This window comes from Anas platyrhynchos, chromosome 10, assembly GCF_047663525.1.
Source record: "Anas platyrhynchos isolate ZD024472 breed Pekin duck chromosome 10, IASCAAS_PekinDuck_T2T, whole genome shotgun sequence".
Lineage (NCBI taxonomy): Eukaryota > Metazoa > Chordata > Aves > Anseriformes > Anatidae > Anas > Anas platyrhynchos.
In genome coordinates, this window is record NC_092596.1 from 13724377 (window position 1) to 13750600 (window position 26224).

At 46.6% G+C, this 26224-nt stretch overlaps 1 protein-coding gene across 3 annotated transcripts in view; it reads right to left on the reverse strand.

Annotated features, from left to right (window-relative positions):
• Positions 1-611: 611 nt before the first annotated feature.
• LOC101802647 (gamma-aminobutyric acid receptor subunit beta-4) overlaps positions 612-26224 on the reverse strand; it is a 73311-nt gene continuing 47698 nt past the window's right edge. For 2 of the 3 annotated variants that reach the window (XM_027465157.3, XM_027465159.3), the window contains 5 exons: positions 21067-21149; positions 16722-16859; positions 15000-15152; positions 12520-12776; positions 612-11975 (listed from right to left, as the gene is read on the reverse strand). In XM_027465157.3, coding sequence (XP_027320958.1) covers positions 11598-11975; positions 12520-12776; positions 15000-15152; positions 16722-16859; positions 21067-21149 — 1009 coding nt within the window. In that variant the 3' untranslated portion in view covers positions 612-11597. The remainder of the gene's footprint in view (positions 11976-12519; positions 12777-14999; positions 15153-16721; positions 16860-21066; positions 21150-26224) is intronic. The other variant, XM_027465158.2, reaches the window with a different exon arrangement.

A 26224-nucleotide genomic window follows, 5' to 3' on the forward strand; every position in this document is an offset into this window, starting at 1 on the left:
ATCCAGCTCCTAACATGACTTTTTTTTTCTGACTTCTCATCCTCTGAATTCTCATCACTCTGATCCCACTGGCAGTAGGTCTTGGCTGAGAAGAAGTACAGGCACCTGAATGCCCAGCTGGAGAATGTAATTTTTTCATTTTTCCTCCCTACTTGACAGTGGAAAAGCACTGTCTCTCTGCCTCAGGGAATCAAGGATGTTTCTACCAGCAGGAAGGACACTTGCAGCACCAGCAGAACCACCAGCATCCCTGCAGTACTCATTTCCCTGTATTTTTACTCCTCAGCTCTATGCTTGCGGTGCAAAGCCACAGAGGTGCAGAGCAGACCGACCTGTGAAGAACACAGCCTGGATGGAGCATGGACACCTGGTGCAGCTGTGGCAAGGGAATGTGGGGTGGTAAAACCATTGTGCACCACAAGGAAGCAGGCATTCAAAGCCAGTTACCTTCTTTCACCCATGGTCACAGCTGACCACGCATCCCCCCTCCGCAGTGGCAAGGTCCAGAAATACTTGAGTATTTCCTTTGCTCATGGAGATAGGACTTAAGAGCCTTTGAAATTGTAATCTATGATTTTTGCTCCTCAAAGTCATGGGAAGTTACTCACCTCATGGTGGAAAAATAAGACTGAGGTTTTATTTTAATTTTCCCCTCTGCTCTAGGCAATATCATAGAGCTTGTGTGCATCCCAGTTCTCGGTGCAACCCAGCAGCACACATAGGTATGCAGAAAACTTTGCTCAGTTCTTAGCAAGATACACACACCTTTGGACACACATATTAAATGACATCGTAACAGTTATGTTGCACAGTTCAGGACAAGTTTGAGATCTCTGGATGGTAACGTTCTTTGCTTTTCAGAGATCAGTACGGCAGACTTGGCCTAAAGAGAGTGCCTTGAAAATGGACATCTCTTACATTCAAATCAGCAGAAAAAAAGTTGACTGTTTCTCCTTTAAAGATTGTATTTTATATATGTTACTTTTGTTCTGGGTAGGAAAAAAGAAAGCAAACCCAAAAGCCCAAGAAAGATTCCTAACCAATTGATAATTAACAGCTTTCAAGTACATTTATGTCCACATACATCATTTGTTAAAAAATGAAATATCTTTAGTGTTTTAACACTTTTTGTCAAAAAAAAAATAAAAAATGAAAGAGAAAGAAAGAAAGAAGAAATTAATGTACACGTTACATTAGTTTGGCACTGGTATGGACCATTTTTAAAAACATTTGTTGTTAATATTTATAATGGTTTGTACAAAATTGTAAACTATTTTCAAGTTTGTTTTTACTTTGTTCATCATTGCCTTTCAAAAACTGTCATTGCAGGAACAGGAATAACCCAAACTAAACCCCAAAATAAAAGCAAGGCAACTCTCCTTGCCCCTGCCTATCCTTCTCCCTGCCCTCCTGCCCACTTTCTCTGCAAGAAGATGGAAGGAGACAGTTTTTGAAAGCACCCGGCAGTAACTGGTAAGCACGCCCATCCTGGGAGCCCTCCAGCTCCCCTCTGACTGACACAGGACAGCTCTGAGAGCAGAGTGCCACCCACCAATCACACCTTCCCACCTCTAGAGTAGACAAAGATGGCTCTTTAGGTCATTTTATTTTATTTCTTTGTTGTTTTTCCCTTTTTTTTCTTTTTCCCCCCCTTTTTTTTTACAAAAATTTCTACATCTAAATCACTTTGCTAGAAACATTATTTTCTTTCCCTTTTTTACATTACTTAAAGCAGAATCTGCTTTTGTGAAAAAAGACAAGGATCAAGGTCTTATTTCATGCAGAAAATGCAAATTAAAGATCATAAAAATGGGTGTTCTGTTTTTTTTCATTGTTGCCTTTTTTTTTTTTTTTTTTTTTTTTGTAACGCTGTACAGGATGCAACGCAGCCACTCAGAGTATGTCAAGATGGTTCACAGCAGTCCCTTTAATAATATATCGACATTGCCATTGATCTCCCTGTTCTGTTGTCATTGTTGTTCAGTTAGGTTTTGTTTGAAATTCTGGCCACATAAGATGTCCCCAGTTAGAGAAGACATTGCCGCTTCTTCATCTCTGAAGGGAAGATGGATGAGTGGAGTTTGAGAGGATGATACATTGGCATTAATGGTCTACATTTTCCTGGGAAGGATGCCCCAGACTTAGAGGTCTAATCTTGTTTGCTTTCATACCTCTTAGCATAACATCCCTTTGGGTGAGCACATTGCAAGTGGGCATTTGTCCTTCAGAAACAAGTTTCACTTCTGGAAGGGGATGTGATTTCACACAAGGACACAATATTATGACATGCCAGGCAATGGAAAGAAAAAATACCATAGACCAGACAATGGTCATGCCACCAAGGTTACATATACTTGCCAAACGGTGATACTTTCCTGGTAATTCTCGAGGCTCTCCTTTATTTCCATTTTTTTCCATTTTCTTCTCGAGCATCTAGCTATTCATCTTCCCAGGTGTTCAAAACTCTTCTCTGTGACATCTGCTGAACCTTTCTATGGGGTTTCTCACTAAAGATCATCTCTTTTAGTCTGTCAAGCACATAGGCCCCAGCCCTGTGAATATGTTGGATCCAGGCATGGTTTTAAGCAGACGAGCAGTCATCAGAACTGCTCTTCTGCTCAGAAGTGAGCACAGGATTGGGCTTTGCTGGAACGGGGCATGGTGTGGGTTGTGCCCTACCCCGTTCCTCTGCTTTGCCCATTTCTTTTTTGCCTCAGTACAATCAAAATGGGAGAGGGAAAAGGCTGGGGCAACCTCACCCCCCATGCCCAGACACTTTCTTAACATCACCTAGTCTTAACCTGAAACTCTTTCTGCCCAGTCTCCCCCTTTAAGAGGCCCTGGGACATGTCTCCCCTCTCTCTGCTTCCAAATTTGTGGGGCACAAGGCTGTTGAGATCTCTAATGACCTAGAAGCTGCATTAGCAAAGGACAAATTTCTGTTTAAAGCATCCATAATGGGTCCCCAGGTGTCCCTGAGGCAGGTGGTACAATGATCCCCAGAACTTTGGGTCCTGTAGGCCACCAACTTTGGAGAAACAAAGTTAACCATCGCCGCCTACACCAGCACAGTCTCTCTCACAAGGTGTGCCTCCGCTTTGGACTCCTGCCTAACATGTCATGATATTGTGTGACAGTCACATTGCAGCAAGGAGCCACTGCTGAGCCCCTCAGGTTTCGTTGGGAACGGCCATTTTGCCTCAGCAAGGCTTGGTGCTGCAGCACCACAGGCCTCACAGCCCTGTGCACAGCCAGAGGGTAGTGGTGAGAAAGGAGAGATCAACCAAATCCACCATCCCCTGTCAGCAAACAAAAACAACCCATTTAAGGACTGAGTGGGGTCAAGTGAGTCCTTCCCAGAGTGGAGCAGGGCATCTGTCAGGGCAGTTCCTTCCTCTGCAGACCAGTGGAAGTTAGCCATGGAAAGAAATGCCCCTGCCAGCCTGAGCAAGTGCGTTCCTCATGCTGAAAAAGCAGGACATTGAGCATCTCAATCCCCACAAGGTGTCTACATGACACCAAAGGCAACCACGTTTTTCTTCCTTGCTGGCCTGGCTTCTCCCAGGCTGTTTGTCCCCAAGTCCTCCCCTCTGGGCTCAGCAGTACCTGGCCTTTGTGTGCAGCTGAGCAACGTGAGCCATATGACAGCCTGCCCAGAGACGCACACTGAGGTCAAAGACACATTCAGAGGGGTGGGAAGGTCAGGGAAAAAAATATCCAATACTCCTGCCTGAACACTCTATCCACTGGACGACCATTGAGGTCCCCAAATAAAACCTGGACCCAGCATCTGAGTGTGGCAATTAGCCTTTACAGAAGGCAAAACAATACCATCTCTGTTTAAGAAACATTGGAGGAGAAATATCATCCTCTTCGTATAATAATATTGCTTTCCTCTGTGTTATCTCACCCTTTCTAGGGAAAAAATATGCTGTTATAAATGCCAAGCTCAGCACGTGCAAATGATAAAATGTGTACCCCTGTATCATAAATGGGGCTACCACCTCTCATCTCTCCATTTTGTCAGACATATTCAATAATAGTAAGTTCATTCTACCTGTGGCATTGACAAGTTTTGGGTATTTTAGATGGGAGTGGGCAGCCCACAGCACAGAGCTGAGAACGGCTGTGGAATGGCAGATTCAGTGTCTCTAGATGGGATGATGACAGCATAATCTTATTGGATGGAGCAATTTTTTTTTTATTTTTATTTTTTTTCCCCCAGGGCCTTCCAGAGCACAATGGGGTGCAGAAACTCATGCTCACACATCCCCTTCCTATTTTGTCATTGTGTACCCACCAGTCCTGCCTGGGCTGCTCAAGGCTGAGTCAGGGCTGTGCAGCCGGCCCCGTACTGATGCACTCTAGCTGGAGTGGCAGCTACAGTGGAGAGAAGCCTTACTGCTGAAGAATGGCCGTTCCTAAGAAGATTGAGACTTCCCTCTGGTCTGACTTCCATGCAAAGATTTTTCTTTTATCCTTGCTGCAATAATACAAACAATACAACATTTACTGGCTGCAGAAACCACACTTCTGCCCCATGGAGGCAAGACTGTTCTCTGCTTTTCCAAAGCACTAAGCTTAAGATAAAACAGATAAGCAGTTTGTCTTTTTTTTGTCTTTTTTTTTTTTTTTTTTTTTTTTTAACACCTTTGACACTCCTCCCAGTCCAGGCAAAGATGGACTATAACACAGAGGTTTATCAGTAGGTCTCAGACCCACCACCATTATCATCCATTGCATTTCCCTATCATTCATTTCTGCTAAATGGAAACCGCATGGAAACCAGGTGTACCAAATTCAATCAATGCCCTACACAAATGCCCACTCATTTGTGCTTCTGACCTTCTGTACTTCTGCTGAAGAATTTGTCTCTGCAAGACCAATGGCCACTAAAACAGATAGCTAAGCTTAATGCAAGGTCGCTGCTTTGTATTATCTCTTCCAAACCCATCCTTCACCATCTCTTCCCAAACAGCTGGGAACCCACAGGCAAAGGTCTATTGAATTGTAAAGGGTCTTAAGATAAATCTTTCAACTTCAAGGGCTTCCTTGGTAACTTTCTGAGCAGCTGGGCATTTCCCAGCTCTTGTCACCCTACACTAAGTCACAAGGCAGAAAGCAGCAGCAGCATTTTCTCCAAGACTGTTCAGGCTCATACTGCCTTCACTCCACCTGCATTACTTCATTATGCAAGTGATACCTGATATCATCCTCACCCCTTCGCTACTACATCCCAGGATACAGTAAGGCATAGTGCAGTTTGGCTCTCCAGGAAGAGACCATATGTGCAAGAGATTACAGTCTAATACACAGCCTTCTCCCATTGGCCTCAGGGGTGGTGGGATCAAACACTGAAAAGTTACTTACATACCATCACTTCCACCTCTACTGCCCACCTCTTCTTTACTACACTCGGAGGTGGATCAGGGCGCCAGCCGTAAGGTCACCATCCCGGCAGGCTGCACCTCTGTGCAGGCACAGGCACAGGTTTGCCCTCCAACCCCTGTGGGAAAAGTCTGGGGAAATGCGTTATCGTACCAGCCTGGAGGACAGTGCTTCTTTATTACACTTGTCACCTTTCAGCTGTTCTTTACTTCTGAATGTACAGAACCATTTTTATTTGGTTTACATCAAGACATTAGAAATAAAACATGTATTTTCTTTAAAATAAAAAAGACACCCCCAAACAAACAAACAAACAAAAAACAAACAAAATAAAAACCAAGCCCCAACACTATATACATCTTCTCCTTCCCAGTCTCCGCTCCTCTCCCTCCCTCCCTCCCTTCCTCCCTCGTTCCCACCCTTCCTCCCTCCCTCCCAGCATCTGCGTTAGGTCCTGCTTCCAACACATAGATTTCACATCTCTTGCCTGACCCATGCCCCGACCCAATTTCCATGCCTATTGTAAAGACATCCCACCCTGCTTGGTAAGCCCAGTCTCATCTCCAACAAAGCATTTGGTAACCTGCATGGCATTTCTCACCCGGTTCTCCCTTATCTCTGACACCAGGGCAGAGCTCGGCCGCTGTCCCAGCTTGGGACGGCGGTGGCTCTCCTGCATATCCCAGCCCAGCTCCTGCAACATTGTCCAGATGCAAATGATTGTCCCTGCCTAAAGGGACTGAGCTCTTTCTGACAGCAGAGCACCATGAGTCTCCAGCTCCTTTCCCAGTACCTGCCCTCACCATCTCCCAGAGTCTGCGGTCCGTGCCCACCAGGGACTGCTGCCATGGCTGGGTTTCCTTGAGTGCTGCCTGCAGCTGCACCCAGCCTGTCTGGCTCACTGCATGTCCCCGGTTTCCAGTGCTCTAATCTTTTCAAACCTTTTGTATTGCACATGTATTTTCACTACTTCTCTCTATTCAGCTCTGCTTCTAAGATTACAGCTCTCTCCCTCCAACCACCTCTTCCTCATCCCATCCATTCCTTCAGGATTTCAGCAAACACCTTTCCTAAAGCCACTGTCCTTTGGTCTGCAGCTCCAGAGGTTTTGCTTCTGCCTGATACAGCTCAGAGATTTAACACCTCTTCCCCCTCCCCACAAAAAGGCAAACAAAACCAACTCCCTCCCCCACCCCTTATCTCCTCGTACCAGGGCCTCTGGAGCAGATCTGGTCAAACAGACTGGCCCAATCAGTTCCCCGCATGGCTCTATTTCTGGGAAGTGGATGTGCTGTCCATTGGACAGAGGAAGTGCCAAGCCTTGGCAGGTTCCCTACTTATTTGCAAGACATAAGCTGCTGGCATGGTGTCAGATGTGCATGCAAGAAAGCTGGATGCCAGTTAAGACCTATAGTCCTGTTTGTTTCATGCACTGTGAACTTATCCTATATACACTACGGGCTGGTTTATGCTTGAAGACATGAATATAAAGGTATACATTTTCCTTTTACCTTAGTAACCAAAGCTTTACTTTCACCCATGGAATAGCAGGGGTTTGCTACCAGGGCTCTTATTTTCCTCTTCTGCTCTTTCTCTCATTCTCTCTTCAGTTCTTAATTCTCAAGGTGAAGGGGGGATAGGAGAGGGACAGGTAGGATTACAGTCCCAAGGTCCTAGTTCCTAAAGGTCCCTGAGTGACAGCACTATACAGTATCAGAAAATGAAGCGATAGAGTTATGTTGGCCATGTATATCCTGAGAGAGATTTCATTTCTGTTTCTCCCCTTCCTTCTCCTCCTCCACATGCCTGCCTTAGGCTGTTATGCATGGGAAAGGTGCAAAACCTTCTCCAGACCAGCTCCCTCAGGCAGCCTGGTGCTTCCATCATGCTCGTGTTAAAGTCTGCCCAAACACCAAGACCCTGCAAGCAGCAGCCCTTTCCCAGGCTGCAGGCAAACCCAGCTCCACTCAGAATTGCCTCTTGCTCCACTCCAGCGAAAGCCAGAAGCAGCTCCTTTTCAGAACAGCGCTCACACTCTTTCCTTCCCACTGCTCCCCCTTCATGAAGCAAGGGTGGACAGCAATGGGCACATAAGTGCAGAGTGGAAATCTCCTCCAACTTTCCAATAACACGAGCTTTGTACCCACTGCATTAGAGGCTCATGCCTTTCCTTTCCTCATGCTTTTGATGGCTTGAAACCTCTCAGCCTTCTTTGATTAAAACTCATTTTTTTTTTTTTAATCCACTGTCTCCTTTCTGGATCACTGGACCTTACAGCAACACATGGGTTTGTTGCCTGTCTTAGGGGTGGACACATAGCTATGGAGGGGGAAAATGGAGGTGCCACCTAGGTCCTGGAGGAGAGCATGTCTAAAGGCCTTCAGCAATCCTCCCTCATCCAGGACCACATTTTCTATTACTCATCTGACTTACAGGACTCAGTTGTTCTCCAAGCATCCTGCTCTGTCACCAGAAATTATAAGGCAGTTCCTGAACTGTGAAAAGTCCTGACCGCACACTCTTTGGCAAAGATTATTGTGTAGGACCGAATAGTCCAGATGTCTGGATATACTAAGACTGACTCTATGAAGTAAAACTGGCCTGGCAATGACAGGTCAGAAACATTCAAAGAGAGAAACTAGGATGACTCCTGATAAGAAAGAGAACCCAGCCAACAGAGAACCGAGGCAATAGCAAAGGAGCCTGGCTTTGAATCCCAGCAGGTGAAGAAATCAGCTGAGCAGTGCTTTTTCCCTGGAAAGCTTTTGGATTGTCACTATGAAATTCTGGGCTCAATCTCTGATTGAAGCCTCAAAGAGTAAACACAGACGCCCCCATGCCTGATCTCCAGCTGCTGGAGGCCTTGGGCTATACCTGCAGGGCTGGATGGGTCTGTAAGTGGCTGGCAGGAGCCCCCTCCCTGTAGGGCTCTGTGCCCAAGCAGCAAAGAGCATAGTTGAGCTTTGCTTCACATCTGTGTGCCACTGCTGGCCTTTGGGACCAGCTGAGAGAGCTCTCAGGTGCCTAACTCCTGGCACAGATTTGTCAGGTTTCTACTACAGCTACCATATTACCGGAGTTCCTGAGTCATCTCCCTCAGCTTCATCATTTCTTACCATGTGGCCATTTGTTCTCCCTCCAGTCTTTAACAGGCTTCTTACAACTGCCTTTTTTTTTCTTCCTTCTGTCGTTCTGACCACCCTTTACACTGCAATCACATATATAAAGGATAAGTGTTTAGATATTTTATTTAATGACCAATCAGCTAGTTAGATTCCCCTTAAAAACCAAACCTGCTGCTAGACAGCCTCCATCTGGCATGCGTATATCCACCTACGTTATACTGTTGATGTCATAAAATACAACTTTATGACTTCCATTAAAGGTTTTAAAAGCCATTTCCAAATTAAACCCCACTTGAAAGTGTAACTTTCTTCTCTGGCCAACCTTTAACTTCCTACATATCAGGCAGACAAAACTATCTGATTCAGCACTAGTCCTACGATCCAGCTCTATTCACTTTTCACTCTTATTCCTATACAGACCCATGTCAACAATAAACTGCAACCACATTGGGAAAACCCAGTTTCAACAGTATCACTCAAACGTGGAAACCAGCAAGAGACTGTTCTGCAGGGCAGCTAGGAATCTAATCCTGATTTAAGAGTTGTGCTAAAACCTTGGTGAGTCCAGGGAGGCCTGGACTAAATGCGTGCATGCATGAACATGAGAGGGAGACAGAGATTGGGGATGACCAAGAAGAATGAATGCTCTACATTTATGTTTAGGATTCTACCAGTAGAAAATGCATAAAACACATTACTGATATAAAAATAACAATACTTATTACTCTGATGAGCCCTGATCCTACTTCATCCAAGTCAAGACAAAACTTTTCGTGACTTCAGTGTTACTAGGTCAGGCCTATAGTGATTCACATTTTCATAGCACTGTACAGACATAAATTAGTAAATGAGAAACTGTGCATTAGATGCATCTGGCATCTCAAAAACAGGAGTTTCCCTGGTCTCAGCGGATCACTCTGCTCTCCCAAACAATGGGATCTAAGAAAAAAGGAAGAGAATGCTTGCAGGAAAATAAAGGGATGTTTGGATTCAAGGCCATGTGTTTGTGTCTGTGTGTCTGGCATGTAAAAACCTCTATCAGGTAAGAAAAAGGTTCTCATCATTACTCCAGGAATGGCAGAATGACCCTAAGGTTAAAGTTTTGCACTTGTGAATTTATTATATTCATGGCTTTTATTAACATTATAAGGGAGATTATCAATCATAAGTGATTGCCAAAGTGGCCAATAATTCAGTGATTTTCTGAAAGTCACTGGCTCCTTTGGAAAAAAGTTGACCTTGCCATCCAAGGCCAAGTTACCCTTCTGTACCTTAATAATGTGCCTGTGGATGTAAGCTGCTACAGACTTAGGGGCTTCCACAAGCACAGACAAGCTCAGCATTTTCATTGCAACCTTCAGCCTGCCCAGTTTTTGAAGACCATTGTCTTCCAGAGGGATGATGCTCCACAGAACTCTACTGTATCCTTAGTTGCATCTTCTGCAGGAAGGAACACAGAGTCCTCTTCTCTACACTCCGCATGTTTTAACAGACACAAAGCAAGGCCAGATAGAAGCAGTACACATCAGAGGGTGCCAGCCCACTATTTGCTTCTGAAGTTCTTAGGAAAGGGAATAGTTATCATTTCTGGATTTTTTTTCATCCTGAAGCACAACAAGTTAAACAACGTCCACCCCTTCCTGCACCTTGCTGTAGGCTATGGTTACTTGGTGGACTGGAGTGTGAAGTCCCTTGTCTGGCAAAAAGAGCAGGTAGTGGGGGGAAATGGCTGAGTTTTCAGAGTCCTGCTTTTCTCCCAAAAACTCAGTAAGAAATATGCAGGGTGGAAATGATTAGGAACAAGCCCTCATTTCAGGACTAAACCAGTTTAGATCAGATGCCAGCAGTGGACAATGGCACCATCCCAGTGCTGATCCACAAAGCCCTCTCTCTCCTCAGCAAGTATATTTGCACAATCTACTGTCCCCAGCCCTATTTCTCTAGTACAAGCTGGGATTCCAACCTCCAACCTCACTAAGTTGCAATGAGCAAACAAAACCCTGCTATTCCCCCCAAAACACTGCCGGTTAAATGTCATCTGAGTTCTCTTTCTACAAAAGACATTACAAAACCCCCCTCCCCAGCTCCCCACCCCAGAAAACATGCTTGCACACACACATCCATATCCACATCCACACGCACACACACACAGATGCGCCACACACACCCCCACACCCATTCACACAGGAAAAACATCTTGCAGACTCCTGAAGGTGGAAAAAGGCAACTTGCAAATGTGCCTTTGCTTTTGATAAGCTCCCTCCTCCCACCCCCCTATTCCCCACATTGCCCCTTCCCTCCCAAATAATTGCCCTGTCCTCCCCCCTTCCCAGCTCTTCCAAAATAAATATTCTTTTTATTTGTTGGTTTAAAAGATTCTTTTAGGCTTGTAAGCAAGAGAGAGGGAGAGAGAAAAAGAAAAGAGAAATCTCATAGCATGAGAATGAAAACCCACTATCTCATGAATCTATGAAAGAATAAACATGAAGGGGTTAAGAACAGCGACAGAAGAGAGATTAAAAAAATATAATAATACTGAGAAGAGAAAGATGAAATTCAGTAGTGAAATGGAAGTGAGGATAGCGCATTAGTGAGCACAGCCAAAGATAACCTATCCCCCCCACCAGTTTTTGACTCAATTTCTTTAAATCTCCCTCCCCCCCTATTTAAAACTTTTTCTTTTTTTGTTGTCGTTTTTTCTTTTTTTTCTTTTTATGTCTTTTTTCTTTTTCTTTTTTTTTCTTTTTTTTTTTCTTTTCCTTTTTTTCTTTTTTTTTTCTTTTTTTCTTTTTTTTCTTTTTTACAATGATTTAAGTCCTTCAGCAGGAAACCAAAATCAAGACAAACACATCCCTCCCTGAAACCAAATCCCCTCCCATATACCCTTCTCTCCCTTATCCCCCCCAACACTCCGTGGTTCTACATGTGCTGAAAAGAGAAGAGTAAGCTTAGAATAAATCTAATGAATCAAAGGAATAAATGATAATGATAGTAAAGAGTAAAACCCAAACCCAAAAGACCACAACACTCCTGTGTTGTCATTGTCTGAGTGTCTGTCCCTATCTCTCTTGGAGGCTGCAGGCATCAATTTACATAGTACAACCAGTAAACAAGGTTGAAGAATCCAAAGGTGATTGGAAAAATGATTCGTGACCACTTGTCAATGGTGCTGACATCTGTCAGGTCTGGGATTTTGAGCTTCAGCTTAGATGACCGCCGGCGGAGACGGCAATTGGCACGGTTGCGGGCTGCGGCATGGTGGGTCAGCGGGACGTGGCGGTCCAGGGTTGGGTGGTGACCAAATCCATCCCGAGAGGCCAGCTGCTTCCGGAACTGGATTCCTGAGCCTTCAAAGGACATGACAGAGTTTCGAGAGTCGCCGACGCTGCTCATCATGTCCGTGGCCAGCAGCTCGTTGTTCATCTCCAGAGTGCTGAGGAGGATGTTACCATAGGGGTCAACCTAGAACAGGGAAGACAGAGAGAAAGGTAGCAAGGTTGTCCTGTGCACAGTGTGCACGTGGCTATGCCACCAGGGATGATTTTGAACTGTTTTCTGTGTACCAGTAATGCTGGTTGGATTATCAGTGGGCTCTGAAGCTGGACTTCTGCATTTGCAAGGGTTGTCTATCAATGCTGGTTGCCCACAGGCTGGAGCCTGTGCTTGCAGCAAACTTGTGAGTGGGGCAACGTGACTTTGCCAGCAGATTACACCAAAAGCCACAGGGGTACTCTGGGCTAGATTTGTCCTTGTAAGAGGATGGTCCTGATGAGATTAGCTTGAGGATGATGACCAAATGATCAAGGAGAAAAAAGTCCCAGTAATCACCGGGGAGAGGTCTTTCTGGGCATCTGTCTGCAAACTTCAGTGGATCTGTGTTAACAACACAAGGGAACGGAAGTTTCTCTCTCATGATGAGGAGAAAGGCTGCACTACAGCTCACCCAGGACTGAATGAGCAGTGGAGAGACTGAATTCTCCTCCCACAATGAAAGAAGGGGACAAACCTGCTCTCTCACCCTCTTCTCTTCATAACGGTGGCGCTCATTGTTAGCCTTGCTGATCCGTTCGCTCTGTTTTTTCTGCTGCCGAGGGCCTCGCCCAAAGAATATGTAGTTGACAAAAGCGTACTCCAGGAGTGCCAGGAACACGAAGACAAAGCAACCCATGAGATAAACATCAATAGCCTTGACATAAGGAATCTTGGGGAGAGTCTCTCGCAGGTGGGTGTTGATGGTAGTCATTGTAAGCACCGTGGTGACCCCTGTAAGGAGAGGGTAGGTGTTCTGTTACCAAGGTGGGGTGGTTTCCTTAAATGCCCATCTCAGTTTCCCCATCACTCCTCCCAGCTGGACTGAACCTCAGAAAGGTTGGAAGTAATTGGGCAGAAAACTGTCATTATTCTAAGCCCAGCTGCCTAATGTAGAAAAACAAAACAAACAAACAAACAAACAAACAACAAACACATCGATAGTGGGAGAAAATGTTGAAGCTGAGTATCATCAGAACAACGTGGATCAACATTCTCTGGACCTCAGCTTTCCAAGTGCTCTCTGATTGTCCTTCTTTTACTGACTGTGATAGGAAATACACATTTTTTCTCTTAGTCTCTCACTCTTCTCCCTGTTTTCTACTTCATGAACTCATTAGGTTTCCCTGGGCACTACTGAATGCCTCAGTATCCTTGACATGAATTTTTAATCTGCTTTGTCTTTCCAGTGCCATGAATATGACAAAGAGAGAAGGGATTCCTACTTCATGGCTCTCCTTTTACCTGTCTCATAGGCTTCTGTCCACATCCTTGGCCCTATACATTTGCACCTTCCTCTCACCAGCTTTACCCCTCACTACTTCAGTTATCTGTACAAACTCCTCTCATGTTTTCCTTTTTAGGCCTAGTTATATTTCCTGCATCTTAAACAAACATAGTCTTCAGTCTATGGAAGACTAAACAGAAGGGATATATGACAACAGTCTTTCAATATCCAGAAGCTTTGTGCAAAAAAAAGGAGGGGGGGGAGGAAGGAGGGAGGTGGAATAGAATGTTCTCTGTGTCTACCAAAACCAGACAAATTGCATTGGAGACCTAGGATAGATGCAAAGAAGAGATTTTTGACTGTATGAAGAGGCAAATCTGAAGGTACAGTGCCCAGAGGTGTTTGCAGAGTCTACTTCTTTGGAGCTTTTTTAGGACAAGTTAGATAGAGAGCTGTCAGGAATGGCTTGGCAAGAGCTTTTGCAGTTCTGACCTATGATGTTTTGCTTCTGTCTTCTCCTTTGAATCCAGATGTCAGCAGAAATTCAACAGCTGTGCATCTCGTGTCCACCCTTCTGCTTATACTCTCACTGTGCCAGCAATGTCTGCCATGATCTCTTTTTCTTCTCTCACTGATTATACTCCTGTCATTGCAACTTACCTTTTTAATTTACCACGTTCTTCCTGTCCCCTTCCTGCTCCAGACTTTCCAGACAAGTACAGCCAAATCATCTCTTTATGTGTCTCTGTACAAACCACGCTTCCTCCGAGCCTTCACGAACTCTCTCTTCTTCTAGAGCTAATTTAAACCCTCAAATTGCTCTGTAAGACCCAGCCTCTATCTGTGCCTCATTGCTTCTCTGAGTCCTAACCCTCCTCCCCTCCCCCCAGCTGAAATTCTTCTCCCTCTTTGGCTCTCCTATTTCCTCTGAACTTTCTATCATGTTGCACAGCCCCATTCTCATATGCCAGCCAACCCCCTTTTCTCCTGTTCCTTCTTCAAAATCCTCATCTGCAATCCACCCCCACTTCCCTTCTGTTGCTTAAAAGATCTCTTTTTTTCTTCCTCTCGTAGGAAAACATCTCTATTTAGGGGAACATATGCTTAAGAAAAACTTGGACTTTACTGTCCCACATTTGACTTGGTTATGAAGGTCTTCAGCTACAAGAAAGTGTCTGTATAGGGCCTAAAATATCATGAAAATGTGTAATGCTACTTTCTTTATTTTCTTAAATGTTTAGCCATTCACTCACTATACTTACTGCTTTTTGGCCATCCACTCTCAACATGTACCATCTAACTAAACTGCTCCCAGCACACCTGTTGGCCAAGAGGTGCCCAGATTTCTCTGCTTCAGAAAACAAGTACAAACTAGAGTGAGGGAACTGGTGGGTTCATGGCATGTCACAATCTCACATGTCTGAGAAGCTGTGACCATTTATGCCTTTGTTACAGAGTCTGAACCTGTACCTACAGAAATCTATAATGTAACTTTTACCGACTCAGACTTAGGAGATAATATTTCTGAACAAAAAAAGTCACACTTCAGGATGAAAACTTTCAGTTTGTTCTCAGAAAAAATGTTCTTCATTTGGGATACCAGCTTGTTTCGCTGCTATCTCATCAAGAAAAAAGTGTTTTCTTTCTTAGAAAACACTTTTTTTCTTAGAGCTGCACTGTCTGATCTCCCTCAAAAAAACACCTTCAATGTAAAATATAAAGATACCTACCCAGCGCCACTCGTGCAGCAGAAGCATCATAATTGATCCAGAAGGAGACCCAGGACAGGATGGTGATGAGGATAGATGGCATGTAGGTCTGCAGAATGAAGTAACCAATGTTCCTCTTGATCCGGAAACTCAAGGATAAGCGCAGATATGAACCTGTCAATGAGATATTACAGGGAGATGTTGTCTGAGAGGTGGGTGAGGCTGTATTTATGGTAGGAGCTTGGGTTAGAAATTGAAATTTTATTTGGAAAATGTTCTCAAGAGCCAGTGATAATGAGGAATCTCTCTTTCATTAGGTTTTGCAGACTCATCAGCTTTAGGGAGGGGCTCTTCAGAGTCTGCTCAGTTGGCTCAGAATATTAAGAAGAAAGGAAGTTCTACATAAGTTACATTATTATATCAGACATCATGGGATAATGTCTGTTCAGTACTCAGCAGAAACTGCCGTTATGGTACCTTCCAATAAGACATAGATGTACACAGGAGATTTTAACCCTATATCTGGATTCAGTGAGATGATTTTCCTTTGTTTCATGTGCTAGCTTTTCCTCCAAACAACAATGAAGATCTGAATTGTATTTTTCCCATGCTGTTCTAAAAATGGGTTATGGTCAGACTGGGCAAATTCATATGCAAATAGAGTACTGTTAGTTAATCTGTAGGTCTTTTTCTTTTTTTTTTTTTTTTTTTAAGTTCTTGCAACTTCCTCCTAATCTTTTAGTGAACCTAATGGGGACAGTGACAACAATAAGGACTTTTACTGTCCTTCCACTGGAGCATGGTCATTTTTACAGGTATGAAGCCGTGCCTCTCATTGAAACAATGTCCAAGCCATTCTTCCTTCTCACCTCCTTCCCTAGGCAACACAGCAGCCTGAAATATGAGTATAATTGTGGGTTGGCAGCTAAGCTAAAAGGAGAACAACATTCTTTAATGATCAAGGAGGTAGACTCGGAAAAAGGAGGTTATGTTCTCTTACCAACGTGTGCCATTTGTACAGCTTGAATACAGTACTTCACCAGTCCTTTTTTTTGAAGGTCTTATCTAGATTGCAAACTCCTTTTGGAGAAACACTGCCTCTTATAGACCTCTAGATTACCACTGCAATGGGACCCTGCCCCTGGCATGCCTATTGAGGTACCGTTGCAACATCACCATCTGCCACCACCACGGATGGACTTTGGCTTTGATTTCACTGCTTTCCAAAAACCATGTAACAGGTGTGTGGCTCGCTGCTTTGGCAGTGAGCTCCATGCCAGAGTGAACAGAGAAACCAAAATCCAAACCCCTCCAACTTTCCAACTGGCAGTATTTGAATTGTCCCAAGCGTTCCTTACAGATCTTTTTATTGCAGTGTGCAGATGGGTTTCTTTCATTCCACAGACCACCTGCTTCTTAAGTGAAATATTCTTCTGTCTGCTGCTACACCTACATTGCCTTTAGGAGCCAGTTGCAAACCATGTTAAAATAAGGTAAAGTCTGAGAATCTTCTAAGGAGGTTCTGTTTTGAGCTCAGCTGGAGTTTTCATTAAGAAATTAAAACAACTGCAACCAAAAAAAATCAAACGTGGTTGATATAGCAGATGCCTCTCTTTCAAAGGAACAGGACCCTAAACTAAAGCCTAGATCCTAAGTTAAAAGCCTCAGCATCTAGATCAGAGGAGCAACCACACTGACCTAGATCAGCAGAGGGTCGATCACACCCCTGGGGCAGAAACTTACCGGTGGTGAAGACCACTTCCCTGCTGACCAGCCTCTGCTCGATAATGGTGAACTGGGGCAGTTCTAGCACCTCCATCCCCGTGACAGCAGAATCATTTCCTTGCCAGAAGAAGACAATGTCATCAACCGTGTAACCATCTGCAGAGGTGGAAAAGCACAGAGAGAAAACTAAGCTGACAAGCTGCAGCAGATGACACCCCCATTTTCTCTAAGGTGATCTGGAAGAGGATCCAAAAGAAAGCCCACACCATCAGACAGCAAGCAGACCTCCTCCCTGCTGACGTACTTTTCTTCAGCTGAGCTTGGCAGTACAGTCCCCCAAAGAAGAGGGAAGAAAAAAAATAAATAATAATAATAAAAAAAAATGTCAGAACTCCCCCTTCTGGCTAGGATTCAGGAAAAAAACGTGGGAAATGGTCCACCAAGTCTTGACTTGTGCTACATAATCTCCATGGCTAATGTGACAGGGACTTGAGCATCTGAAGCCTCTATCAGATGCACCAAACACTACAATTTGCTTTTTATAAACTGCCTCCTTTTACCAGAAGGGGGAGATCACACAATACATTCTGATGTGGACTAGGTAAACAGAGCCTCCAAGTATAAAAAACTCCAAGAGATTAAAAAATAAATAAAATATTTACAACAGTGATTGAAAAGGAATTTGAGCATCAGAACACCTCCCTCTTTTAAATACTCTCAGTCAAAATTTGGAGTTGGGAAGTGGACAGAGCCTCTGGGATTGGAGACTGCCTTTGCCAGGCACTGGCTGAAAGAGCACTAACAAGAGAAGAAAGGAAGGGAAGGCAGCATGGTGAGGAATGCTCATCCCTTATGCTTCAGCGTAATGGAATTGTTCAGAGGTTAACACAGCTGAGGGTACAGCCTCGTGCTTTGACCCTGAACTCTAGATAGCAGGGCTGCATGGGCTGGAAATGCTGAGGAGCCCACAGGCACAGTCCCAGGAGAAAGACTGCCCAGGTGCTTTGGCCTCACTGGGAGCAAGGCGCAGGGGACAAAGTCATGCAGCTCTGCTCCCATTAGTGCGATAGTCACAGCCCTGCCTACTGCCCTTGTGGGCGAGGAGTCATCTCCACTTGAAAATTAACATTGCTTTTGGCAAGCTAGGCTTTGCAGCACCGTGGCTGGTACTGGACAAGGGGTGTCCGCTTATTCTAAGCAAAGGGTAGAGCTGCACGGGAGCACCTCTGTGCTCAGAGAAGCACCAACACGTACACAGGCTGTAGTACAGCACTGTGGAATGCTTTGTTCAGAGCAGAAACTTCACCTGTACCCACAGACAGCTTTTATTCACCACCTGAGCTGCAGCACGACAGCCAGCCTCGGCCAGAAGCCCTGGCAGCAGAGGCAGGTGGCTTGCAGCACCCAGCGAGGCCAACATCCACTACAGAGAGTGGCCACCAGAGCCAGCACCAGATTGTTAGTGACAGCAGGGGAACGAAGAGCTGCTGAATAGAGGAGGAGGAATCATTCTACCTCAACTTAAGTGCCAAGGGTTCCCCCAGCTCAGATCTGAACCTCTGAGGATGGTGTCACGCTGCAGCTCCTGAGTAACCTGCTCTGATCTCATGGCTGACCCTGCTCGGAGCTGGGGGCTGGACTGGAGATACCCTGAGGTCCCTTCCAAACTGAGTTATTTGATGACTCTGTAGCGTCCAAGCCCACGTCCTGTGCTCACGGTCATTACTGCGCTTATTCACAGGTGCTAAAAAAGTAATAAGCATTTTCCAAACGCTGTGCCAGATCTGCTGCTGGTGAAAATCAGTCAAGCCAGGCCTCCACCTCCTCCCTGACAGCTGCTTCTGCTCCATGGCCCTAAGTGGTACAGCACCCAGACTCACGAGCCCACAGGGATTCAGAGGCACCCTTAGGTCATCTCTCCTGCTGCAGACACCGAGGTGTCACAGCTTGCTGCCCTGCCTCAGTTACCCTGGCTTTGTGCACAGGACCTGGTGTTTGCATCTGGTTGCAGCATCTCCCAGAGCAAGGCACTAAGTGTGGAAAGAGTCATGAAAAAGCAAAGCCCTCACTGCTCCCGATACTTGATTCCGGTGGCTCAAACATGCTCGCAGCTACAAACATCGTGTGTGAGTTTCCACCTGAATTCAGACTCTCAGACACTGGTGGTTGCTCTGTGTTTTTCTGAGGTTACCAAGCTCTTTCCACCCGGCGCTCGCCCTCTGCAGAGGTGCACCCAGCCTGTAAACAAGTCACCTCTCCACCTCCTTTGCAGTAAACAAGCCAGGCTGAGCTATTTAAGTTTCTTACTGCAAAACATCTGCTCCAGCTCGTGCACGGTTTTTAGCATCTTTTCTCAACCTCTTCTGATTTCTCAACTTCCTTTCTAAATTATGGAAACCAAAATTAGACAGAGCCCCTTTCCCAGGCTCACCAGCAACATATTCAGAGGCCAATCGATTCCCTGCTCTGACTCACTGCTCCCCTGGTTTATATAACTGAGGCTCACTCCAGCCTTTTCTGTCAGAGCCCTGCCACAAAACCTCCAGCAGTGATGCTCGGGGCTGCGATCCCTCCATCATTTCCCCCAGCCAATGCTCGGGCAGGGACTGTCCCTCAGTCCCGTGCCCAGACCTCTGCATTTAGCTGTGTTCAGATGTATGCGGGATGTATTCAAACGTGCAGCAAGCAAGCCACGCAGGCTGCTATCTTCATCATCCACAAATTTAACAGCAGTGACTTCAAATTTACTTCCTGATCAGCAATGAAAATGTCAAATTACAGTAACTAATTTTAGGATATCTCACAGTTAACTAGCTCTATTCCATTTATTCTACGACCTGCTGATATTGGGTACCAATCTTTTTTTTTTTTTTTTTGGTTATTATGCAATGTGAAATCAAACACGTTTTTTTTTTCCGAGAAGCCATTTTTTAAAGTGATTCTAAAGGGAAAGGTTGTTCAGTCTAAAAATAAACGTTCCACTTTGATTTGCAGCTTTAGAAAGGAAAACGAAGTTTCCATTTTAATGTTAAAAAGCAAAAGAACTTTCACAAAGATAAGTCATTTCAACCTGAAATATCATAAAGTATTGATACAATGTCTTGAAATGTCAGATTAATGGCCTGTTTGTTGCCTGCCTCATCGCTTTTTTGTTCAGTCCTGGCACACAGCTAGGAGAGGGTTTATGGGGTGAGGGCTGTTTTCGGGACAGGGGGTTGGATCAACAGGCACTGCCAGCCTGGGCTTACCTCCTGCAGGCAAGTGCCACAGGCTGCTGTGGGGAAGGAGACCCCAGCTGCATGCTGCTGCTTCACAAACCCAAAGCTCCCGCAACACAAAAGGGTTATTTTGGTGTTTGTTTTTCTTGCTTATTTGTTTTCAGTGTGTTTTTTTAAGCCAGGCATGAAAGGAGTGTTGTTCCAAAGTTGTGTGGATGTGGAAGCAAACAAAATGGAGCCCTGTGGATTTGTGATGTGCAGGAGTGTGAGAGACAAAAGCTCTTAGGAAGGGAACCATGAGTCTCTTCATCTCTGCGTAGATCTTAGAAATATTGTAAGGAAGTGTAACTTCAACTAACAAATTGGCTTGACATGTCCCATTAAGAACAAAATCGCAACATGGGGAACTGTGGGTAATTCTCTGCCTTCTGTTTTCTTGGTTGTACCGTAAACTATTCTCAAAATACGAAGGAGTGCCAGAAATGACATGCCATTAGTGCCTCCAGGAGGACCTCATTTACATCCCATTACCCACCACGCCAAGCACTGCTATCGCTGTGCATCCCGAGCGGGAGCAGGGCTGCCAGGCGCGGGCAGGGCTGGGGAGGCAGCACCGTGCCTGCCGGCTACCGATGCCGTGGGACCTCTTTTATGAAAAAAGCAATTCTCTGATAATCACCACTGAAGCTGCATCATCATTACTGTGAGATCTGCTGCTCTGGACCGCTCCTGCGGGGATACTGCAGTGCATTTTTATGAGGGAGAGACCAACCTCCCTTCGCCAGCGCGGTCAGGGGAGGCTTTTCATGGGAGTCCAAGGAAAATCCAAGCAGGGAGGGGCTGTGGAGAGCTCTGGTCCCACCTCCCATGAAGAGCAGGCTCAGCCACCAGTGAGGACTTGCTTAGGTCTAAGGGAGGCTTTTCTACCAAAAGCAATGGTGCTTTTAGTGCCCAGCCTGCTGCTAGATCTCTATTTTCCTGGGCATTTCACCCATGAGGTCCCCAGGGAATAGAGTTTGGATGGGAAAGCCTGGTCCCACCCAGGGCACACCCTTGGATGGGGGTTAACACCCGGGGGAGGCAGCCCAGGGGTGGGAAGGCTTGGCTGGGGCAGGTTGGCGCATGGCATCGCGTGGTATACGCACAGCTCTCGATCTCCAGCGTGCAGTTCTGCTGGTCCAGGGGGTACCTCCGCAGGTCCATCATGCAAGCAGCCGTGGTAGTGATCCTGAAAGAAGGGGAAAAAAAATAGGATATATATTTATTATTATTATTATTATTATTATTATTTTTACCAAAAAAAAATAAAAAAGGAGAAATGAAAGGCAGACGTGAAAGTCAGGCAGCATTTGGGGCCGCTGTTTCCCTGGAAACCAGGGAGAGCCGCGGTGGGAGGGCGGGAGGGAGGTGTGCGGGGGGCTGGATGCGGCTCACCCTCAACTGCATGGCTTAAACCCTTCGTGACTCACGTCAGCAAGGCAGTGTCTCTATTAGCGAGGTGGGGAGGGATTTGTGTTCCTCCTCTGTCTCTCCAGGAGAAAGACAAAGAAACTGGGAGTAGGCAGAGCTATGGGCAGAGGGGGAGAGACATGTCAGGTTATTAGAGAGAGGCAGAGGACACATGTCCATAAACTGAAAATGCATCAATTAAATTGCCTGGCCATGACCTAGGGGGAAGAATGACTGACCATGTTTTTCCCCCGTCCTTCTTCCCAAATTGCTTCAAGAACCCCACTGCAGTCCCAATCCTTCCATTGTACCTACTGCCCTCCCGCTCCTGCACTATGGGCTGGCGGCTCCGCTCACAGATTCACTCTTGTGTGAGTGATTTCGTGAGCAAGATTTGCCTGACACATGAATGCACGTGTGCACATCTCCTATAAAAATAAGTACGGGGAGAGGAAGAGGGTTGGTGTTGCTTTGGGGGTGTCAGAGCCACTCAGTGCCCATGGAGCGCTCACATGTGTGTGCAAGGAGGGTGCTTGTGTGTTACAGAGAAGCGTCGCTCTCTGGGATGGGGCATTTTGCAGTGGGGTAGATGAGGGAACGGGTAGGAAGCAGGCACAGAGCAGAACAGCCGCTAATTTACCAGCCCTACAGTTAGCAGGCTGCCCCCATTTCTCAAATATATTGCTCCCCTCACCCTTCAATGCAGTTTTCTTCCTATGCAGTGTATGTGTGCAGAGTGCTGAAGAGAGGGGAGAGATTGGTGCATTCCCCCCCCTCTTTTTTTCAATTAACCATCTGGAAGGCATTAATCAAGCTACACATTTTTTACTATGTAGGCATAACCAGTGAACTGTTAACAAGAAAGCTTTATCTTCTGAGCCCTGTGGCCAGGGAGACAGAGAAAAGGGGGGGGGGGAAAAAAAGACAAGAAAGCGGAGAGGATGAGATGGCGAACCAGCAAAAGAGAAAAAGCATCAATGAAAGAAAAAAAGAGAGCAGAAAGGGGAAGGAGGGGCAGGAAGGGTGAAGCTGGATGGAAAATTGGAGGGGGGGTGGTGGCAGAACGGGGGTGCGAGCACCCGTAGGAGAGCACAGCCCGGGGGGTGCTGGGGTGGGGGCCAGAGCAGGGCGGGCGAGCGGCCCCGCGGAGCTGCTGGCTCTTTAAGAAATCTCGTGTGCTAAATTTATCTCTCTGCTGTCTGTGAAGACTGTTTGTAGGAGATGAAGCCTTGAGGAGAGCCTTTGCCACTGCCTGCCGTGCTATAAATAGATCCGAAGAGACGGAGGGAATTTATATATATCCTCGCTGGGTCTAGATACAACACTGCAACTGCCCTCTCTCCGAGCAGGGGGCCCGGGCGAGCTCTTAACCCTTTTATCCGTAATGCAGTTGGGGTGGAGGAGAAAGCACAGGGGGGGAGAAGGATGACAGGGCAGGAGCCACATACAAATTATCACCGCGGCGTTGGGACTGCACGCATTGATCTCACAGCCGCCGGGTTCGGCACCTTGGGGAGGACTGCGGGCAACCCAACGCCTCTCCCACCCCGACCCACCTGGGCACGGGGGAGAGCCCCAAGCACACCTGGGGGAGCCAAACTTTGCCTGGAGAGCCCACGGTGGCAGGTGCATGGTCCATCCCGGCCGGGCGCAGAGACCAGGGAGTCACGGCCGGGTGTGAGTCATCCCCTGTGCCGCACACGGCTGTACTGTATGCATTATACCGCACCCCTGGGAAACAGCGGCGACAAACGCGCTCTCCCATTTTCCCTAAAGTGTGCGATGCAAAAACGGATTAAATGAAAATTTTCCACCCCATTTGTGGGACCCTGCAGGCTAAAACCTTTCCGCGGTGTCCATCCCCGAGTCGCAGCCTGGCTGGCGAACGTGGCTGCGCTAAGGACATCCAGGGGAAGCCTGTTCTGGATGGAGAGGGACCCTCGTGCCTCTCGGCAGGATTTGTTCGTCACCTGCAGTGCTGGTTGGAAATGCAGAGCACGACACAGTGAGCTATGGCTACCACACTCCATGCGCCAAATCCCGCTCACACTAACAGCCAACATAAATCCAGAGCCACTCCAATGATTTTTGCAAGATCACACCAATTTACATCAGCAGAGATTTACATCAGAGCAGGATTTATCCCTGTTGATTCAAAAAGGAGAGAACTTCAGGACAGATAGGACAGAAAGGAGAAAAATGAGATTAAGAGGGCATCAGTCCTTAAAAATCAGATAAAAATTTCTCTTTCCTTCAAATTAAAGGGTGGGCACATCCACACTGCACAGCTCAGCATCCAACAGAGATACCCCAGCTGGCTTGAGGCCCCAGGTTCATGCTGACCTGCCCACGTAACAGTGCTGGGACAGGTGAGGACTGGGATCAAGTAAGCACACAGATTTTTTTTTCTATTTTTCTAGCAGAGAAACACTGGACTGCAGCCACCTGCTTGTCTGGAGTATTTCAGCTGCAGTGTTGCACCCACAGCAAGGGGCGGCCAGCAAGGCCATGGGCACTGGCACCGTGGGACCACCTGGGTGTTTGGCTCCTGCAGCACAACTAGGTGGGGAGCAGCTGGCCTGAGGTGCTGGGTTCTGACTCTGGGCTTCCTAAACCTTAACAAACCACCCTTCTTGGGATGAGAAAAGTGGCATCACAGAGAGGAATGAAGGATGTTTAATTATTTATATATCGGACCTCGAAAAACATCCTGTACCCCAACAGCCCTTTGCTATACCCTGCTCATGGGTGACCCACAGCATCACTGCTCTGTTTGACTATTCCCAGAAGACAGAAGAGTGATGATGGCACGAGTGGTGATGGGAGAGGCAGGGGCAGGGCTGAGGGGCAGGAGAGCAGATAGTGCAGGACAGGAGGCCACCGGGGTAAGGGAGCGGAGGGGTGGGATCAGGGGAAGCAGGAGGTGAAGGAGCCTGGGGAAGGAAAGCCAGAGAAGAAGGAGAGGTTAAAAGACAGAAAGCAGAGTGGATACTCATTCTGTGCGAAAGAAGATGAGGAGACAGAACAAACCATCACCCTGTAAACAGCTCTAGACAGAGTGCAGTGCCCAGAGGAGACGTGACCCAAGCGGAGCAGAGCAGGGAGTGTGAGGCCGGAGGGGATGCCAGGGAAGGGTGCCACCTTCCCCGTGGCACTGGCAAGAGGTGCTGGCTCCTGGCCAGCCCACATCTTCCCTCTCCCTACCCCCTCTCTTGCTTCTTTACCCACCATCCCTCCCCTTTTAAATCCAAAAATGTGTGTGGTGTGAATTCCATCTGCTCTGATGGCGATTCACAGAGACGCTGCCTATCAGAGGGGAGAGGCTCGCCTGCCCTTCACACGATGCTCTCATTGAAGCATCCAAGCCTGGCCACCACCACCCGCCACCTCCAGTGCCCCTCTCCTCCCTCCATTTCTGTCCCCTCTGCAGGCCTCCAGGTCATCCCCCTCGCATCACAACCTTCACACTTCCCTCCCCACAAAAAAGACGTCTTTGTGCCCTTGCCCTAATCATTGCTCTTCAGGTCTGCAGGCTTTCAAAGCAGCCAAGTCCTCAGTGCCCTCCCTGCTACTCTGCTGCACAGCTGGCAGGCAGTCCATCAAGGGGAGACAGGGCTAGGGAGAAACCACTGTACATTTCCAAAAAGAAAAAGAAGGGACGTGCATTCATGAGTTGTCAAGCAGCTCTGGCAGGCTGTGTGCTGATGGATATCCCCCTGCTCTGCCAGCACCTAGCAGATCCAAGCAGAAGCTGAGGCAACACAGATACCTTACCATGGAGAGAGTCCTTCAGCCCCGTGGGAGGTAGGGATCATTTCAAGAAGGACAGCCACAAAACTCCGAGTCCCACCAGGCAAGTGCTAGGTTTCTGTTACAAGGAGGTGGCAATGCCCACCTGGCACTGGTACCACCAAGGCAGAGGCAGGCATGGAAAACCAATGCAGCCTCAGCCTGCTGCCTGCTCCGTGAGCATCACCATGGGACCATCCCACCACAGCTGCAGCTCCAAGGGGAGAGCTCAGACTCCTGCACACTACCAGCCCTCCGTGAGCTCTCTGACCTGAACACCACCACCCTTTTCATTCCCTTTCCGATCCTCCTCATCACTGTTTACTTATTAATGGCTTCTTCTGTCTTATTTAGAATGATTATATAAGTTCAAAGACAGAGCAGTGTGGAGCTCCCACCTATTAAAACCTACCCTGGCTGAATGTCTCCTCTCCATCTCCCTCCTACCCTGTTGCTTGCCTCCTCCAAAGGAGCTGTCCCTTCAGCTCCCCAGGTCTGATCTCCCTGTACCAAACTTCAGCTCTGGAGGCCCTCAGCCACTAGTTCATCCTCTGTATCATCTTCAGTGTGTTGAGAGAACCAAATTCATCAGCTATGAGTGTAAAGGACAAAATATGACCTCCCCAAAACATTATTTGATTCATAAAGGAGCAGGTCCAGCCTCTCTAAGGAGGGCTGGGTTGGAGAGAAGCAAAGACATTCACCTTTGAGGGGTTCCTAAAGCAACTAGGGTCCCTTTCTCCTTAAACTCATCCTTACAAAATGACATACTTCACTGTTTGCATCATAACTATGTGTATATCAGTGAACTAAATGTGCCTGAAACTGGTTTCTGGGGTCAATGTTAAGTGGTACTGGAACAGCATGTGCCTACACTTACAGTTTTGTCTGTTTTGCAGGTACAGAGTAAGTTTCATCATCCAGGGACTAACACAAATATTCAAACACCCTCACAGCTAAAGATTAAAAAAAAAAAGAAGTTTAAGTTGCTGGTTGAAACCTTTTGGATTTCAGATTACCTGAGAAGCTGAAGATGCTCCTGTCCCCAGTGATACAGACACCCAG